Source organism: Portunus trituberculatus, chromosome 47 (genome assembly GCF_017591435.1).
Source record: "Portunus trituberculatus isolate SZX2019 chromosome 47, ASM1759143v1, whole genome shotgun sequence".
In the NCBI taxonomy this organism is placed as follows: Eukaryota; Metazoa; Arthropoda; class Malacostraca; order Decapoda; family Portunidae; genus Portunus; species Portunus trituberculatus.
Genome location: NC_059301.1, coordinates 31,255,986 through 31,276,913, shown reverse-complemented (window position 1 = coordinate 31,276,913; position 20,928 = coordinate 31,255,986). Strand labels below are relative to the sequence as shown.

At 43.9% G+C, this 20,928-nt stretch overlaps 1 protein-coding gene across 1 annotated transcript in view; it reads left to right on the top strand.

The window, feature by feature from the left end:
• The window catches only part of LOC123520833 (putative neural-cadherin 2), a 241,129-nt gene that overhangs the window by 212,139 nt on the left and 8,062 nt on the right, over window positions 1-20,928 (top strand). The window contains exons 18-25 of the mRNA XM_045283469.1: window positions 1,929-2,233; window positions 2,723-3,095; window positions 3,977-4,267; window positions 7,932-8,032; window positions 8,793-8,954; window positions 10,516-10,707; window positions 18,757-18,935; window positions 19,657-19,846. Coding sequence (XP_045139404.1) covers window positions 1,929-2,233; window positions 2,723-3,095; window positions 3,977-4,267; window positions 7,932-8,032; window positions 8,793-8,954; window positions 10,516-10,707; window positions 18,757-18,935; window positions 19,657-19,846 — 1,793 coding nt within the window. The remainder of the gene's footprint in view (window positions 1-1,928; window positions 2,234-2,722; window positions 3,096-3,976; window positions 4,268-7,931; window positions 8,033-8,792; window positions 8,955-10,515; window positions 10,708-18,756; window positions 18,936-19,656; window positions 19,847-20,928) is intronic.

Genomic DNA, 20,928 nt, shown 5'->3' with positions numbered 1-20,928 from the left:
CTATTCTGTCACCAAGCCACCCAACCAACCACCCAGCCAGTCAGTCAGTAATGCCAGGCTTGCATGGGTGAAGACAATCTCTCTCTCTCTCTCTCTCTCTCTCTCTCTCTCTCTCTCTCTCTCTCTCTCTCTCTCTCTCTCTCTCTCTCTCTCTCTCTCTCTCTCTCTCTCTCTCTCTCTCTCTCTCTCTCTCTCTCTCTCTCTCTCTCTCTCTCTCTCTCTCTCTCTCTCTCTCTCTCTCTCTCTCTCTCTCTCTCTCTCTCTCCGTAATTTTGGCTGACGCTTTTCCCTTAGTAGAGAGCCAACACTCAAAGAGAGAGAGAGAGAGAGAGAGAGAGAGAGAGAGAGAGAGAGAGAGAGAGAGAGAGAGAGAGAGAGAAAAGAACATAAGACCAGGAACATAAGAAAAGAGGGAAGCTGCAAGAGGCCGCCAGGCCTACATGTGGCAGTCCTTGTATGATTAAAGTTACCTAATTCCATCTATGATCCCCATCCATAAACTTATCTAATCTTCTTTTAAAGCTCCCTATTGACTCACCCCTGATTACACACGACCACTGAGTCTGTTCCTCTCATCAACCACTCTGCTTGAAAACCAATTTCTTCCCATTTCTCTCCTAAACCTGAATTTCTCAAGCTTAAAACCCATTATTTATGTTCTATTCCAGCTACAGATCTAACGAGAGAGAGAGAGAGAGAGAGAGAGAGAGAGAGAGAGAGAGAGAGAGAAATTAAGGTTTTGTTGTCCATGGCTAGTGATAAAACTGTGCCAAGTCGATACAGACAGGTAAGAAAGAGTGCAAGTTATATGGAGCTCCAGTTGAAGACCAAGAAGAAGAAGAAGAAGAAGAAGAAGAAGAAGAAGAATGGAAATATTTGTTCCTTTCATTGCTAAACCCTTACCTCTACTATTTGCTACACAGTTATTGAGTTACTGTTGCGCTATCGCCTCTTATGTACCTCAGTATTTCAGAGGAGAGAAACAAAATGAACTTCCTAATCCCTCTTTTATTTCTTGGCGTGTGTCAGCACAAACATTTTTTACCTTGCCTTGAATATTAACAGAAGACGTAATCGCAAAAAAGGATGAAACCAGTGATGAGATGATTAACTTTGGCGTGAGCTGTCGTGGAGCTGAGGGAACCAGCGGAGGCCACACTGGTATGCGAGATGTAGGAGAGGGTGACAAAGGGCAGTAATTAACATATAAATTGAACTTTAACGTACTGCTGGAATGAGAAGGAATAAAGTTATACAGACTGTACTTCATGTGTGGGAGTTTGTAAGCATGTTAAGAGCAAGTGGACAATGTTTAACACAAGCTTGAAAGTGATACATTAAGAAAGGAGTGATTTGTAAGTGTTAAGAAGTATTTATTTGGTTCTGCGGTCATCCTCATTTGTTTCCTCGTTAACCAGTCAAACCATTTGACCATTTTCATGGACTTCACCAAAAGGAAACGATGGCAGAAAGGCTTTGAACAAGTTTGTATTCGTGTTTTATATTCAGGAGTTGAAACTGAAGTGTTAAAATGTCATTGGAAAAGATCACGAGCTCGCTTTCTTTGTTCTCTTATCAGGAATGTTTTGAGTTCGGAATCCGTGATTAGTAACACGGTCGAGTTCTCATGTGTTTCTGCTTTTTCATTGATGAAACTTGAGTCTTTTGTGATACTAACACTAGGACCATGGAAATCCCTTGAAACATTCCTATAACCTCCAATAATGCAACGTAATGCATCTCTGTTGTATTCCTTCTCTTTATCTATTCATGCTAATATTGAGAATTCAAACTATTACTGTGCTACTCTCTGTCACCATTACGTATAGCAAATCTGTGTACCATTTTTCTGTTCTGTAAACTTTATACTTTCAAGTTTGCATTCCCTTTACGTATTAGGTTTATACAGTTCAGCTTGATCCTTGCAGCTGAGTCATCTTTTGGGTGTGGACGTGGTGGAGGTAGGCGTGGGGGAGTGCGGAGGTGAGGCTGAGAACGCCACATCCACCACGGCAGCCCCACTGGAGTCTTGTGAGGCGGGGCGTGAGGGTTACTCCGTGGTGGATGCAGAGTCGACGGCCGTGGTGGGTCCCAGAATGAGGTTTGGATGTGGGTGTCGGTGCGGGGGCAGGTGTGACCGGTGTGCCACTAGACCCCCGCCGCCCACCCACACCTGCACGTCCCGCACCTGTCTGAACGGCGGCCGCTGCTTTCCTACTTCAGAGGGAGTAAGGTAAGGAGATGGTGTGTGTGTGTGTGTGTGTGTGTGTGTGTGTGTGTGTGTGTGTGTGTGTGTGTGTGTGTGTGTGTGTTTGTGTTTGTGTTTGTGTTTGTGTTTGTCTGTCTGTCTGTCTGTCTGTCTGTCTGTCTGTCTGTCTGTCTGTCTGTCTGTCTGTCTGTCTGTCTGTCTGTCTGTCTGTCTCTGTCTGTCTGTCTGTCTGTCTGTCTGTCTGTCTCTCTGTCTCTCTCTCTCTCTCTCTCTCTCTCTCTCTCTCTCTCTCTCTCTCTCTCTCTCTCTCTCTCTCTCTCTCTCTCTCTCTCTCTCTCTCTCTCTCTCTCTCTCTCTCTCTCTCTCTCTCTCTCTCTCTCTCTCTCTCTCTCTCTCTCTCTCTCTCTGTATTATATTCAGAAACTGCATATCCATATTTTCTTCCTGCAATATGTATCTGTTTTTCTTTTCTTCTCGTGAGTCATCTCTGTTGTTTGGTGATATCGCCGCCAGGTGCGCGTGTCCACTGCACACCGCCTCCCCCACCTGCAAGGTTCTCATGCGCCACTTCCAAGGGGACGAGTCTATCGGCAGCTGGACGTGGGTGGCCTCCATCCCGCCCTGCCCTGAGGTCCACATCTCACTGGAGGTACTCACCACTTCGCAGAACGCCACCCTGCTCTATTCAGGCCCTGACCATCTGGGCCTGGCCGAACCCCCGCCCCCCGGCAGTGCATCAAGGGAAGTGCTGCTGCTAGAGCTGAGGTGTGGCCGGCCCTTCCTCATGCTGGATCTGGGTGGCGGTCCTGTCACCCTCGCTCTCACCGCTTCCTACTCCCTAGCAGACTCCACCTGGCATAGACTAGACGTCATTTGGAAGGATGAAGTAAGGATGCTCGTCTTAATCAAAGCTTTGACTTTTATGGCTTTTCTTGAGTGTAATAGTGCTATCTTTATATCGAATGTTTAGTGAATACTTTCAAAAGACATCAGCGAAAGCAATAGGAATAATGGAGTAATATGAATATTTCGGTGGCTGCAGTAAAAATCAAATAGAGTCGACAAACAGGTGTCATAATGGAAAAGTAGTGTTCGTTTCTGTATGTAAGCCAGATTTTTTTTTTAAACTTTCGGTACTAAAGAATCCTCATAAAAATTTTACCTCTACTGTAATATAAGAAGCCTCGGGAAGCTGCATGAAGTCATCAGACCTATACGCTGGCAGTCTTTGTAAAAGAAAAGAAAAAATGAAAGAAAACCCTGCCTATTTCTATCTATTATGCTTCTCCATTTTTTTTTCTTTTGAAGCACCTTTTCTTTTAGATCTATGTAATCTCTTTTAAACTCCCTTGTTTCCGGCTTAACGTCCGGCTTTACTAGTCTGTCAGGGCCAGGACAGTGCCTCCTATGGAAGAACACTGGATGTGGAATTTGGGAACCGTTACTCCGATTGGCTGCCCTTTCTTTCCTCGGACCTTGGTCAGAATTCCAACTCGTGGTGCCTTGGGACCCCTCAACCCCTAAAGCGCGCGCCGTCCCATTGTAATCTTTTAAAATTCAGCAGATTTCTTTTAAAGCTCCTTTCCTTCTTTCAAAACTCTTATTTTTCTTTCGAAGCTCCTAAATAATCTTTTAAAGGTCCTGATTTTTATCAAGTTCCTTATTATCCCTTAAAACTCTTAATCTCCCTTTTAAGCTCCTTATTGTCTTTAAAACTTCCGTTCTTTCAAAGCTCCTTAACAGTATATACACATCCCGTTCTTCCAGCTGGTGGAGATGGTAGTGGACTTGTGTTCTGGCAGCAGCATACACGGTGCCTCCATGAAGGTGACAGACGACCCCACCACCAGACCGCCGCCGCCCGTGCCCCCTGACGCGCACACTTGTCGCGGTGCCGCCAGACTCCCGCCCACTGCCCGCACACTCAACTACCAACGGCCCCTGCAGGTGGGAGGCATGGCCCATCCCGCGCCCTCACACGATACCTATGGCTGGCCGGAACCTATCAGAGCGCTGCCACTGAAAGGTTGTGTCAGGAACCTACGAGTGAATGGAGAGGTCAGCGTTTTTTTCTTCTTTTTCTCAATGTAAGAGAGAATCTGGCCAAGGGCAACAGATATATATATATATATATATATATATATATATATATATATATATATATATATATATATATATATATATATATATATATATATATATATATATATATATATATATATATATATATATATATATATATATATATATATATATATATATATATATATATATATATAGAGAGAGAGAGAGAGAGAGAGAGAGAGAGAGAGAGAGAGAGAGAGAGAGAGAGAGAGAGAGAGAGAGAGAGAGAGAGAGAGAGAGAGAGAGAGAGAGAGAGAGAGAGAGAGAGAGAGAGAGAGAGAGAGAGAGAGAGAGAGAGAGAGGCACACAGAGGTAGCTACAACCAACACTTAATGGAATGAGCTAAAACAGATTATGCAGAATTGGACTATTATAAAGTGTGTTGAAGCCTCTCTAGAAAGTTTGTCATAGGGGGGGGAACCAGAAGCAGGCATGAAGGTCCAGAGTTTACCACTAAAAGGAATGAATGATTGATAATACTGGTTAACTCTTGAAAAGAACATGGCAGAGAGAAAGTAGCATGTCTTGTGCAGTGAGTACGCGGAAAGAAGGCAATCTCATAAAGTAAGAACAATTGTGTGAGTGGAGAGATGTGTGTGGCGACGTGTGAAGAATGGATAGCTAAGAATTACGATAGTAGTAGATATAAGAGAGGTTTGCAGTGATCACTGTGTTACTGTTAGTGAATTATATTTGGAGGAAATGGCCAAGAGCATGGCATTTGTAGCAATCTTCCGGCTCTGCAGTAGGAGGGTACAAACCATTGCTGAGTATTCCGTACTGTAGGAGAGAGAGAGAGAGAGAGAGAGAGAGAGAGAGAGAGAGAGAGAGAGAGAGATCATTCTCTAACGATTTATACCGATAACTGTACTGACGCCTCAATAATTAATGAAACAACCTTCCTACTCATATTTTCTGCTGGAGCGACATGTCAATTTAATAGATATGAATAGGTAGATTTCATAGATTAGAAGTCCCAACGTGTAAACCATATATACGCCACACCTCCTTCCCTTCATTGTACATTTCTCACACCCTCTACCTATCACCACCATTGAAACACATCCTTCTCTCTCTCTCTCTCTCTCTCTCTCTCTCTCTCTCTCTCTCTCTCTCTCTCTCTCTCTCTCTCTCTCTCTCTCTCTCTCTCTCTCTCTCTCTCTCTCTCTCTCTCTATATATATATATATATATATATATATATATATATATATATATATATATATATATATATATATATATATATATATATATATATATATATATATATATATATATATATATATATATATATATATATATATATATATATATATATATATATATATATATATATATATATATATATATATATATATATATATATATATATATATATATATATATATATATATATATATATATATATATATATATATATATATATATATATATATATATATATATATATATATATATATATATATATATATATATATATATATATATATATATATATATATATATATATATATATATATATATATATATATCTGTCTGTCTGTCTGTCTATCTATCTATCTATCTATCTATCTATCTATCTATCTGTTTGTCTATCTATCTATCTATCTATCTATCTATCTATATCTATCTATATCTATCTATCTATATATATATATATATATATATATATATATATATATATATATATATATATATATATATATATATATATATATATATATATATATATATAGATAGATAGATAGATAGATAGATAGATAGATAGATAGATAGATAGATAGATAGATAGATAGATAGATAGATAGATAGATAGACAGACAGACAGACAGACAGATATATAGATAGATAGATATAGATAAATAGATAGATAGATGGATAGATAGATAGATAGCTAGATACATACATACATACATAGATAGAAGGATGGATGGATGTATGAACAGATAAATAGATAGATAGATACGGGAAGAGGGATGTGGAGTGGGAGAAGAAGAAAGCGACACTTCAGAGGTAACTCTAACCAATGATAATTGCCCTGAAAAAAAAAAAAAAGACGTCACTTAAGTTAGAAATACAAGTACGAAAATTGCTTCATCAAGTAGGGAGCCGACTGTATCTATATATAAATACAACATATACTACTCCATATATAAAACTAACTACGAAGAGAGGAAAAGGAAATTATCCCGATACATCATAAATTTACTCCCTGAAATCACCCTATGGAGACTTGGAAAACATACAAAGCAGACACACACACTTAAAAAGAAAATCACCAAGCAGGCAAATCATGAAAACTGGAGCTTCTTTCCCGAGTGATGGACGCGGCACAAACTTACTGAGGTCCCGTAGTCCCCTCGCTCCCAAAGGACGTATTTATTACACACCAAGCGAGGGAAGGAGGTAAATTCAGAGGTGCTGGAGAGGCGCGCTGTTGATCCCTCACCGAGTTTGGAATGAATAATAACAGAAGGCCACTTAGCAGGGTAAAGGGAGGCCCTGCGCTCTCTGCCCCGTATGGACTGTCCGGAACCGTCCAGTATACCAGTCTGCCCGTCTGCCTGCCTGCCTGCCTGCTTCCTGTGATGTTTAGAGTACGCCGGAGAGTACGATAGACTAATATGTGTGTGTGTGTGTGTGTGTGTGTGTGTGTGTGTGTGTGTGTGTGTAATTCACCTCGGTGAACAAGGGGCCACACATTAAGAGGCTTGCCCATTAGCCTCGCCGCTTACCGGGACTCGAACCCGGGCCTCTCGATTGTGAGTCGAGCGTGCTAACCACTACACTACGCGATGTGTGTGTGTGTGTGTGTGTGTGTGTGTGTGTGTGTGTGTGTTTGCCGGATGGTTAAGCTCATAATGTGCAATCTTTTTAATGGTTAATTATCATATTTTCTTTAATTGTATGTGTACTGTTTGCACACATCACTTACCCTCTTCCCTCCCCCATGTGTGTTTCACTGTTTGATCTGCTGCAGTCTCTGACGAGACAGCCAGACGTTACCCTACGGAACGAGCTCAGAGCTCATTATTTCCGATCTTCGGATAGGCCTGAGACCAGGCACACACCACACACCGGGACAACAAGGTCACAACTCCTCGATTTACATCCCGTACATACTCACTGCTAGGTGAACAGGGGCTACACGTGAAAGGAGACACACCCAAATATCTCCACCCGTGTGTGTGTGAGTGTGTGTGTGTAAGAGAGAGAGAGAGAGAGAGAGAGAGAGAGAGAGAGAGAGAGAGAGAGAGAGAGAGAGAGAGAGAGAGAGAGAGAGAGAGAGAGAGAGAGAGAGAGAGAGAGAGCTCCTTTATTCACCACACCCTATCCCTCCATACCCACACCCACATCCATCCACTCACGCATACCACTTCCCCCCCATCCACCCACACACACACACACACACACACACACACACACACACACACACACACACACACACACACACCTTCTGGATGGATAATTTATCACTCTGCCGTAAAACTTTTCTTAATAGCCTCGTTCTCTTCTGCACGTCCAGCATTTTTCCTTCATGCGTTACTTATTATCTTCCTTCCCACTCCCCTTCTCCCCACCTTCAACGCCTCCTGCAGCTTAGGGACCTCGGTGCGGGTGTCCTCAGTAGTGGCAGTGTCCCTGGGTGTGCTGCTGCCGAATGCCCCGCGAACAGCCCTTACTGTGGAACCTACGGCAGGTGTGTTACTGTGGTCGTGATTGTGGTGGTGGTGTTAGTATGTACGTAGTAGTAGTGTTAGTGTTGCATGATAGTTTTTTGCGTCCTTAGTATTTGTTTTTATCATCATTGTTTTATCCTCATTCTTTCATAGCTGTCATGTTTTGATGGTTTATTGTATTCTTGGTCCATACCTGCTTCTATGTTGATATGCTTTCTCCTTCGTTTATTCTTTTTATTTGCTTTCCTGCCACCATTTTTTTTTTTTTTCATTCGTGCTGTTGCATGTTATTCCTACCTCTTTTTGTTTCAATCTGTTGGCGTTTCTTGCATTATGATTCTAGTAGTAGTGGTAATTGTTGTAGTAGCAGTAGTAGTGATAGTAGTAGTAGTAGTAGTTGTAATAGTAATAGTGATAGTGGTAATAGTAGTAGTAATAACAATAGTAGTAATATATAGTAGATGTTGTTGTTACAGCTGCTTTTGTTGTAGTAGTAATAGCAGCGATAGACGATTTTGTAAGACTTGACGATGCATACATAAGTAATAAGCAGTGATATGATAGAGCATATTTTTTTTGTATTGGTGGGAGGCAATATTCGTACGTAAAACTGCGCTATTTTCCTTACTTTACAAAAAAAAAATCAACAGCAATGAATCTTCTGTAATTATCTTCCTGTAGGAGTATAGATACGCCTTGATGTGTGTGTGTGTGTGTGTGTGTGTGTGTGTGTGTGTGTGTGTGTGTGTGTGTGTGTTTTCTCACGTGTTCTTCCTCCAGGTGTCAGATGGAGGCGGGCACGGCGAGGTGTGAGTGTGAGTCCGGGTGGGCTGGAGCAGACTGTTCAACGCCCACCACTGCATCCACCTTCCACCTCCACAGTTTTGTCCGGCTCGCCCTGTCCTTCTCGCCGCTCGGCTACACTACGTCCATCAGCCTCAGGTACAGCACGCCAAGCTACAGGTCTCATTTCCAAATATTTTGTCTTATTTCTCTCTACAGAAGTAGCTATTTTCAAAGATCACAGGGATTATTAGCCAGGTGCTCAAGAATGTTTGCTGTTAAAAATGTAGAAAATTTGTTAATCTGTTACCAAAACTGTTAGAAATATACCTTAAAACACTTGAATCCCTTATTCAGAAACGATTATTTTCAAAGGCTATGCGTATTATTAGCTTTGTTCTCAAGAGTGTTTCTCCTTTAAATAACACAAAAATCCTGTTAATATTTCACCAAAATCAGAAGAACACCCTTAAAGACCTATGTCACTTTAACAAAACCTTTTAAATGTAGTTGAGGTGCGGCGGAGAAATGTTTCAGAATATACCCCTTAGAATGGCAGTTGTTGAAAAAGGTTTAGGCAAGCCAAGCTAGGCTTACCATCTCAAACCCTTCTGTGGCTTTGAGTGGCTGATAATCGACAAACTCTCGAGGAACTTTTCGTATTTTTCAAGGATATTTTAATTATTCTAGCTATAATTCAACAAGCCAATGCATGGTTAATGAGACAGAAGTCGTCATAAGAATCTGACTGATGTTTTCTGTGGCCTCCATAAACACGCAGTCGTTATGAGAGAACAAAGGATTTAAGAATACGAAACAAAGAGGATTGCATCTTTGTGTATCTCACTTTATTTCGTTATTTTTCCATAATACTGTTGATTTCCCTTTGGGGAGTGGCATCTCCAATGAGCCTTTTCTCAAGTTTTCTGTTGTTCTTAGTCAGTCCTTATATAGATAAGACGCAAATCTGTTATGAGTCGATGAGTAATAAATATTTTCTTTTCACCAGAGTCCGTTTTCTGTTTATAATCGCTAGAATTACCATAGTATTAATCTTCCGCTGCTCAAGTCACCAGTCAAGAGAGTTTTTTCCCATTAGTAAAGATGATGCATATGCGTGTGGTTGTGTAGTTTCTTCCTCAGCTTCCTTTATTTTACGGGGAAGTGATAGATGCTTGTTATCGACTCCTCCCAACTGCATCAGCGCCAGTATTGACACACTCGGGACTGAGGCATCTCTGTCCTGACAGAAACTGCTGCAGGCAACGTCACTGAGGGTCAACGAAGTGGTGCATTGCAAATATTGTCGCTGGGAAAACAAAATGTGAAATGTGAATCGAGAATGTCCAGTTTTGTGTTTTGTGTGTTTTTTTATTTTTTTTTATTTGGGGGTTGGGTGGATGGGTAGGGAGGGCCGGTGATTGGTATTGGATAAAATAGATGATGAAAACCTAACACGCACACACACACACACACACACACACACACACACACACACACACACACACACACACACACACACACACACACACATTGACATAAAAAAACATACAAACGGATAGATGTGTAGTATGTGGATAGATGGTGACACTGATAGATGGATAGAAAAATAGCTATAAGTAGATAGATAAATGGATAGAGAAATAGACCTGACCTGACCAAACTTAACCTAACTTAATGTATATTTTTCCCCTGTCCATCTTTTACCTACACATTGCAGGTTCAGAACACGTAAGGCGGACGGGGACTTAGTGGTGTTGTCTTCCGAGGGTGGCGGCGATCGGTTTGGGCTGCAGCTGGCGGGTGGGCGAGCCTGTGTGTTGTTACAGCTGCATCCTGCCCCGCCCCGGACGCTATGTCTGGCCCACGTGCAGCTGACAGACGGGCGGTGGCACAGACTGCACGCTGCCAGGTAGGGAATAAATGCAACTGTGCTAACTAAAATCTTAAATTCACATCTGCTGTTTTATTTCAAGAGAGTGAAGTTACAAGACACTCACTTTTTCAGGTAATTGTGGACTTGTCTTCGAATTTTTTTCCTTCGTGGCTGTCATCTTTAGCGAGCTTATTCTTTCTTTTTCTCTCCTAAAATTACATCTGCTCTTCTGTTTTGTTGTTTCAAGAAGGAGATTCCAAGACACTCCAGGTATTCTTGGTCTTGTCTTTGAATTGTTGTCTTAGGAACTGGTGCCTTTAGTCAACTTTTCACTCTTCTTTTTCTCTCTCTTAAAAAAAGTCGTCTGTGCTGTTTCAAGCGGGACGTTTCAAAAGACTTACTCTCCAGGTACTTCTGAACTTGTATTCGCATTTTTGTCTCGAGGGATTGACGCTTTACTTTTTTTTTTTTCTTTCCTCTTTCTCTATTCTTTTTTTTTTTTTTCCTTCTATCATTTCATCAGTTTTGTCATCCTTGGCCACAACACATCTTACAACAAAAAGGGAAAAATTAATAAATACTTACATTCCTATCAGTACAACTACGTCTCTATTCTATTCTAAGTACTATGATGTAATACATAGCTTTCAAGGATATCAAGGGATGCTTTCACTTCTTAATCTCTCTCTCTCTCTCTCTCTCTCTCTCTCTCTCTCTCTCTCTCTCTCTCTCTCTCTCTCTCTCTCTCTCAAATTGACCCAGCTGTTCTCGTTCCTTTATAATCCTAAACTTTTCGGTCTTACTTTTTTTCTCTTCGCGGTCACTTTCCTTTTCTTTTCTTTAGCTAAATAAATCCGTAGGTTGAAATAATATTTTGAGGGCTTATTTTTCTCTGACAGTCTCTTAAGTAATTATGTAGCTTGTGTGTGTTTATCTACTGCTGTCTACTGAATAATTTTATAGCTTAAGGAAAGATAGAGTTATTTTCTACGTATATTATCTCTCTCTCTCTCTCTCTCTCTCTCTCTCTCTCTCTCTCTCTCTCTCTCTCTCTCTCACCGATTTTTTCCACCCTCTGTTTCCTATTTCTTTCATTTGTGGTGATTTCTACATTTATGTCTTTTGTTTTATGTGTTCTATGTTAATTTTTCCTCTCAACTCTACAATCATTAATCGAAAATTTTGCAAACAAAACTGAACATTTTTTTTCTCATTGATGAACTATATAAGCGAAAACTTTAAAGATATCTCTGGCCAGTGTGATTCTCTCTCTCTCTCTCTCTCTCTCTCTCTCTCTCTCTCTCTCTCTCTCTCGATGAATAAAGCACTAAAGAGGTTAATTTTTCATGTCATGTTGTGCTATGTTTTAGGTGCGTCGTGCAATATATGTAGCGCTGTATTTCCCTTGCATGTGCCTGTCTGTCCTTCACCTCAGTATCATGGCTGTGAATGACTGGTACTCGTATAATATATGTTCCTATTATAAAGGTCAATTCCACTTACTATTGGGATGAGAACTCTTAATCTGATATTTATACCGTGTGGGCATTTCACGGGAATTTATGGGCTAAAGGGGATACTTTTTTGGGTACCTCCTATCTCAAAGCCCACCCGCTAGGAAACCGTTGCCTCGAGTGAGGTAACCCAACCTACACTCGGACCGTGGACAGGATTCGAACCCGTGCGCTTGGAGACCCCTCGGACCCCAAAGCACGCATGGTTCCACTGTACCACGGCGGTACCACACATACATGAAATGCACGAAAAAAAAAAAGGACACTGCTGAAATATTTTGACAACATTGAAAAGTGTCAGTTCTTTGGTTAAAAAAGTGACACGCACACATACGAACATATTTTCAGCCACATCTCTCAGGTTTATACTAAGTTAGAGTTTTGCAAATACTACATAAATAAACTAATGTCTCACATCTCTTGCCTTTAATGTCTTGCGTTTCCCACATGCCTTCTCTGCCCTATGCGCGCTCTCATCCTCTCCTTATGAATTGCAAGGGTTTTATGAGGAGTTAATCTCGCACCTATTGGCTTTAGTGTCTTGTGTTTCCCACGTGCCTGTTCTACTCTCGGAAATCAGTCAACTATAAGCCATGCATGCAAGTCAATTGGTCCCTAAGCGATTGGTTTTCAGGTCATCTGGTCCACAAGTCAATTGGTACTCTAGACAGATGATCGTCAAGTTAATAGAGTCTCAAGTCAGTTGGTCTCCAAACTAATTGAGACCAAGTCAGTTGCTTCCCAAACTTACTGAGTATCTTTGTTCATTCTCGCTCTGTGTGTGTGTGTGTGTGTGTGTGTGTGTGTGTGTGTGTGTGTGTGTGTGTGTGTGTGTGTGTGTGTGTGTGTATTTACCTAGTTGTATTTACCTAGTTGTAGTTTTACAGGGCCTGGGCTTTATGCTCGTGTGGCCCCGTCTCCATATCTACACTTATCTAATTTTTCTTTAAAACTATGCACACTCGTATGTGTAATTCACCACGGTCGTCTGCTGATCACCCAGCCAGTCTTCCCCATAACGGAGCGAGCTCAGAGCTCATAGACTGATCTTCGGGTAGGACTGAGACCACAACACACTCCACACACCGGGAAAGTGAGGCCACAACCCCTCGAGTTACATCCCGTACCTATTTACTGCTAGGTGAACATTAAGAGGCTTGCCCATTTGCCTCGCCGCCCCGTGTGTGTGTGTGTGTGTGTGTGTGTGTGTGTGTGTGTGTGTGTGTGTGTGTGTGGCGGCTGAATATCAAGCTTATCAGCCCTTATGAACTGTGATCCGAGCGTCAGAGAGGAGGGAATGTGCGCCCCTCAAGGTTCGGGCCCAGACGAGCCGCGGTATGAGGAAGACCACGCAGGGCACACTGGCAGACCTGCTGGCAACCCTGCAGGCCGGATCCGCCCACCTCACACTGCGGCTCCTCTCCAGCAGCGAGGGCGTGCACCTGAGCTGGGGTGTGCAGGAGCCAGACCCGGCACTGCAAGCACCAAGCGAGGCTCCACTCTGCCCGAGCCCTCCGCCTGTCGCGGTGAAAGAGACTCTTGGCGAACTGCACTGCCCGAGGCCCGCGCACAGCTTGGTGAGCAAGGCTCTGGGCCGCGCATTGTCCTACTCGAGCGATGCTCTTGCCGGCGCGGGCACGGTTCCCGGAGCAGGCAGCACGGCGCCTCTCCTGGAGGACAAGCCCTTAGAGGACGCGTATGTAATGGACGTGCCTCAGGAGGACATGCCTCTGGGAACAGAAGGTGAAGCACTCTTGCCAGGCCATGACACTGCCTTCCCTGCCGCCCCCGGCACTGAGGCACAGGTGCCGCCAGGCTTCCTGCAGGGAGGCGTGGCGTCATTGAGTACTAAAGATAGGTCGACGGGACAGTGCCGCCCCAAGGGCCCCGAGGGAAGTGTCGGCTCAAGGGACCCTCCCATAAGATGCTGTGGGCGTGGGTCATGGTGCTGCTGCTGGCGTGGCACAAGTCCCTGCAGGGCGTGGCGGTGGCCTGGACACGGGGTGCCCTGCAGACCGTATTGTGCCTGGTGGCAGTCCTGCCCGTGATCTGCTGGATGTTGGATCGCATTTGGTAGGAGCTGGAGGCTCGGGAAGGCGACATTGACTTTCTGGGCCGCCGCATCCCCTTCCTGAGGGAGGAGGAGATGCGCGCCCTGGACGGCGGCTCGTTCCTGGACAGCGGTGGCAACGGCTGTGCGCGGCTTTTGCTGTGGGACGGCGCGCCCGTGGTGAGGAAGGAGTTCCACCACGACGGAGCACTGCTGTCGATGATGCGGGAGGCGCTGCTCATGCTGGAGCTGCGTGGGGCTGGGGGCGTGCCGCGCCCCCTGGCCCTGGGCTTCCAGCCCCTCACCATCATCCAGGAGTTTGTCGTCGAGCCGTACGATTAGTTCCTGATGCAGTGCTCCGTGCAGGGCGTGCTGCGCTTCCTGGGCCAACTGTGCCGCCGCCTGTGGGAGGTGCACACCCAAGGCGTGGTGCACAATGACCTGAAGGCTGACAACATCATAGTCTCGGGCGGCGTGCACCGCCCCGTGCTGCACGTCATCGACCTGGGTTGGGCGTGCCGCGCGGGGCGTGTCGCCGGGGATTTCAGCATAAAGACGGGCGAGGAGGACGATTTCCCCAGGGAAGGGTTAGGCGCTGAGTGTCGCTGGATGGCGCCGGAGGTGAGAGCGTGGCGGCCCGTGTTTGCCTCAGGGGACGTGTTCATCCTGGGCTTCCTGTTGCAGCAGATAGCAAATTACTGCATCCAGCCCTGGCTGGCGGTGCCCCTGTGGCGGCTGGGGCAGCGCTGCGCCCGTGAGGAGCCGAGCAGCCGCCCCTGCCTCCCCAAGGTGGCACGGGCCATGGCGGCGCTGCGGCGAGGACTGCTGCAGCGCCAACTCCAGGAGCCTTTCCACCTGATCATGCGGCAGTGAGGCACATGTACATGGCCGCGGGACACTCACCACCTCACTGCCTGGGTGGCGCAGGCTGCTCTCCTCACCCTCCCGCCTCCCTGTGCCACACACCCTGGGCCTCCTTCTCGTTGTCGTTGTCTTCGTCGTCGTCGTCATCGTCCTCCTCCTCGTCGTCCTCGTCTTCTCCCTCCTCCTCCTCCTCCACCTCACAATGGCAGGAACTACAGTGTGACCTTAGCCAACTAACTTGCTGGGCAGAAAATGGCAGATGGATTTTAATATTGAAAAGTTGAAGCAAAATGCGTGATGAACAAAGTGCCTCTGGCCGGTGTTGAAAGTGAAAATGATGTTGCTGTGGTGTCCAAAAATCTGAAGGCGAGTCAACACTGCACAGGAGCAGTGAACATGGCAAACAAATTGGAAGGGTTAATTGGAGGAAGCTTTCAATTTAGATCTGGAAAGGTTATACTTACTCTGTATAACTCACTGGTGCGTCCTCAGCTTGAATACAGTGTGCAGTTGTGGTCACCATATTAGAGAAAAGACACTGAAAAACTGGAAAAGATCCAGCGTAGAGTGACTTGAATAATTTCAAGATTGAGAAATGAGCCGCATGATGAACGACTGGAAGCATTACAACTATTCAGCTCAACGAAGCGCAGGATAAGAGGAGACTTAAGTGAAAGTTAGAAAATTTAAAGGAGAAAACAACCTTGACGCTAAAAAGTATTTTGTCGCTGAGTATTCAGCATGGCCATTGGAAAAGCACTTTTGATCTTATCATTTAGAATAGTTTCTCTCTCTCTCTCTCTCTCTCTCTCTCTCTCTCTCTCTCTCTCTCTCTCTCTCTCTCTCTCTCTCTCTCTCTCTCTCTCTCTCTCTCTCTCTCTCTCTCTCTCTCTCTCTCTCTCTCTCTCTCTCTCTCTCTCTCTCTCTCTCTCTCTCTCTCTCACTCACACACACACACACACACACACACACACACACACACACACACACACACACACACACACACACACACACTTCTTTGGGTATGTAAGTACACTGACTTACTGAGCGAGAATGAACAAAGATGCTCAGTAAGTTTGGGGACCAACTGCATTGAGAGAAATGGTTTTGGGGAACAACTGATTTGATAATCACCTGTCTAGAGTATCAACTGACTTGTGTACCAGATGATCTGAGTACCAATTGATTATATTCTCCTTTATGAATTGTCAGAGTTTTATGAGGAGCTAATCAAGATAATGACCTGTTTTTAATCAGGAGCACATACATACACCTATATACCCACCCGCATATACACAGACTCATACACACCTCTGAGCTCTTGAATGACTGGCTATCTGGATGTCATGAGACCGGTTGGCGAATAAAGCAAGCCTGGTGACATGCGGCATGTGTGACATCGCATATGGAAGTAGCAAGCTGGGGAAAGTAATCGACTACACCAGAAGATCTTGAAAATGTTATCATTACAAGAGGAAAATAGTTATGATGTGTGGGTATATAGACAAATGGCCCATTATCAACACTAATCTATCAGGGCATATGATTACAACTGTGAATGAATAAATAGATAAATCAAATAGTAAACCGGGAAAAGTGGAATATCAACCCACACCTTCCATTCTCACAGAGGAATCGAATTAATCACAAACCTAAAAACAAAACAAAACAAAACAAATCAGCACAAAACCTGAAAATCACGTAGGAATCGGCAGCAGCGACACATAGGAAGGTCAAGAGAAGGGAAAGTTGGGCGTGCGTTTCCCACCGATGTCCCTTGTGGAGTTTGTTGACAAGTGACCCCGAAGCAGTGGCGCATCGACGGTGGCGCGGATCGGACTTGTAATGTTTTTTTTCTTTTTCCTTTTATCTCTTTTCTTTTACGTCTCTGCCAATAGAACGTTGCAGAACACCGCATGGTTTTCCTTTATTTTTTTTTTTGTAATACGGTTGCTGTCTCTTCCACACCCCGCCAGAAATAAGTTTGAAATACGTTTTAAAGGAAGGTGAAAATGAATCTCTTCTCTAAACCTTCACTCGATTTCAATAAAAACTGGTTAACTGCTCCATGATTCCTCAATATTTAGGAATTTTAGTCACAACCCACCAGGGATTGTAGCTGAACTAGTTTACACGAAATATATTAAACAGGAAGGTAACAGTGAGGAATTATGCTATAAAAGCTATACTCGACTTTATTAAAAACTGTTCCAACCGTCTTTATTGCTTCATATTTTATCAGTATTTATGATTTTTCACACACAAAAAATCGCGCCACAAGTCGTTGGTGAACAGTTGCACACAAAAGAGATTTGATGGAAAGGTAACAAGAATGAGTTATACAACTGAAGCTTTACTCGATTCTATTAAAGTGTTTGGATTGTCTATGCTCATCCATGCAGCGTCATAGAAAGAAATTCTGTTGTATGTGTTAAAGGGATAACTTTGAAATACACTCATGTATAACACACGTTGTTGTTTTTTTCTGTATTTAGGAATAATATTACCTCTATTCTATATGTATCTTGTTCACCAGTAGTAGTAAATAGATTAGTAAACTGTTATAAACTCTTCCGCTCTTGCACGAGTAGTCTCATGTACTTCTCAGTGTGTAATTTCACCACCACGGTCGTCTGCCGGTCACCCACCCAGCCTTCCCCATTACGGAGCGAGCTCAGAGCTCATAGACCGATCTTCGGGTAGGACTGAGACCACAACACACTCCACACACCGGGAAAGCGAGGCCACAACCCCTCGAGTTACATCCCATACTTATTTACTGCTAGGTGAACAGGGGCCACACATTAAGAGACTTGCCTATTTGCCTCGCCGCACCCGGGATTCGAACCCGGGCCTTTTTGGTTGTGAGCCGAGCGTGCTAACCACTACACTACGCGGTGTGTGTGTGTGTGTGTGTGTGTGTGTGTGAGAGAGAGAGAGAGAGAGAGAGAGAGAGAGAGAGAGAGAGAGAGAGAGAGAGAGAGAGAGAGAGAGAGAGAGAGAGAGACAGACAGACAGACAGACAGACAGACAGACAGAGAGAGAGAGAGAGAGAGAGAGAGAGAGAGAGAGAGAGCATTCCCTTATGGCAGACAGCAGCAGGAGCAGGAGGAGGAGGAAGAGGAGGAGCGCGCCTGGGTGTGATGAGTGAGGCAGTTTAGTGCAGGAGTTTTGCACGAGTAAGGAGGAGCACCACCACTTGGGAATTACTGATCGTGTTCATAGACAAGAAATAAGGGAGAGGAAGTCCGCCAGAGTTGTGGGTGATAGGTTGCAATTATTGGGGACGTTTTTAGTGAGGTGAAGCTACAAATAGGATGTAGCCTATAGCTGCAGGTAGTGATTTGTACGGATAGTGGAAGAAAATAAAGAAGATTATAATTTTGGAAGGATTTACTGTATTTCATTTCATTTTATGCTTATCTGTCCCTTTGTCTGCCTGTTTGTCTGTTTATGTGATTGCTTCTCTCTCTCTCTCTCTCTCTCTCTCTCTCTCTCTCTCTCTCTCTCTCTCTCTCTCTCTCTCTCTCTCTCTCTGTCAGTCAATCAACCAATCAATCAATCAATCAATCAATCAATCAATCAATCAATCTATCTATCTATCTATCTATCTATCTATCTATCTATCTATCTATCTATCCACATATTTCTTCTCAGGTACGGGTCAGCCACTTTCGTGATGGCTGACGACGGTGACGGGGACCTGTACAACGCCTCGGTGTCTCTGAAGGGTCGACAACTCCTGGAGGTGGACCACGAAGCCGGGGTGCTCATCGGTGGAGTGTCGAGACAAGTGGACAGCGGCACTTCTGCTTCCCAACGAGACTTCCACGACGGTAAGACTCAGACTTGATCCTTCAGATACTTTCCAGAAGCTAAGAATTTGATTAGTCAGGCATTCCATGGAGGAAAAATTGGGAAAGAGAATAATTTACTTTTACTACACGGAAGTGAGGTCTAGGTTCTCTCCTGATGTTCTTTTAATTTTCAAGAAGCAACAGAGATTAGTTAGGTATTCAATAATTGGAGAAATAGGAGAAAAAAAAAATCAAACACCATCACTTTAACGAGGGTGAGATACAGACATTCTCCTTCCCTATTTCACCTTTTTCGTGACGATTCAGAAGCTAGTTTGTTTAGTCAGGTATTCTAGAGGTGAAGGGAAAAAATATAGGAAAAGAGATCACTCCCTTTCATTCAGACATCTTTCTCCATCTGTTTCCTTGACCCTCCATGATCCTCTTAACTCCACCTATTCGAAAACAAAGCTTTATTTACATTGTATGGCATTATGGTTTGTAGAGGAGGAATGCAGTTTTAAGTTTCTCTTTATTAGTTGTGTCGCTTTCAAAACTACTCGCCTTTACCTTCATTTTTTTCGCAAATTCACAATCACGAAATCAAATCACATGGTGACTTGAGTGCATAAGTTAGTGTCATTCTCAAAATTACCTTCCTTTACTACTGTTCACCTCCATTCATCTCTTATCTAATAAAATAACAAACACCATCAAACAAACTACACCCAGACTTGAACACTCAATATCATCACTTCAGGGTGTCTCGATGACGTGAGAATATCCAGCCGGCCGGTGCCTCTTCCCCCTGCGCTGAACAGAACGGCGTGGGCCCGTGTGGACGAAGCGAGAGGCGTAGGTGTAGATTGCGAAGCCCCACCTGCGTGTGGCAATGTTACCTGTCGCTCTCCGCTTACTTGTGTCGACACCTGGAGGTCTTATCATTGCGGGTGTGTGTCATGAGAGTGTGCATTGAATGTACTAGGTGCAAGCAAATTTCAGTTCACTTATCCCTAATCATTAAATAACACTTTAAATCTTTTTTTTTTTTTTAATTAGCACTTTCAGTAAGACTTTTATTATATAGCCATTTTGTTGCCTAGACAAGAATTCTCTCATACAACCTCAAAAGACGTGATGAAATCCTACTGGTACACGAAAAGGTTCAAGTTGTTTTGAGTGAATGGAGTGCAGTATGTAATGTGTTTGTGGTCGATTATTGTTTCTCTCGGGTAGTATCAGTAATAGTAACAGTCTAGTATAGCAATGCATGTATATGGTACGTACAGAGAGACGGCTCCCTCCTTGATGAAACAACTTTTCTACCCTTATCTTAAGTTCAAGCGACATGTCACCTAAAGGGATTTTAATGCATGTAAATATCACTGGTTAGAAGTCGTGACGTGTAGTTTAACCATATCTCTTTTCCCCAACCACACTCCATGTTCGCCTCATTTCCATCCCTCCATTTTCATATTTCTAATTCCCACATACTATCTCCTCCCTTTAAGGCCCCACATTTCTCTCTCTCTCTCTCTCTCTCTCTCTCTCTCTCTCTCTCTCTCTCTCTCTCTCTCTCTCTCTCTCTCTCTCTCTCTCTCTCTCTCTCTCTCTCTCTCTCTCTCTCTCTCTCTCTCTCTCTCTCTCTCTCTCTCTCTCTCTCTCTCTCTCTCTCTCTCTCTCTTATACCTAAACTTTCTGGACATTTTTTTGCAATATAACACATACACACACACACACACACACACACACACACACACACACACACGGTCCGGTAGCTCAGTAGTTAGAGCACTGGCTTCACAAGCCAGAGGACTGGGGTTCGATTCCACTGCCGGGTGGAGATATTTGGGTGTGTCTCCTTTCACGTGTAGCCCCTGTTCACCTAGCAGTGAGTAGGTACGGGATGTAAATCAAGGAGTTGTGACCTTGTTGTCCCGGTGTGTGGTGTGTGCCTGGTCTCAGGCCTATCCGAAGATCGGAAATAATGAGCTCTGAGCTCGTTCTGTAGGGTAACGTCTGGATGTCTCGT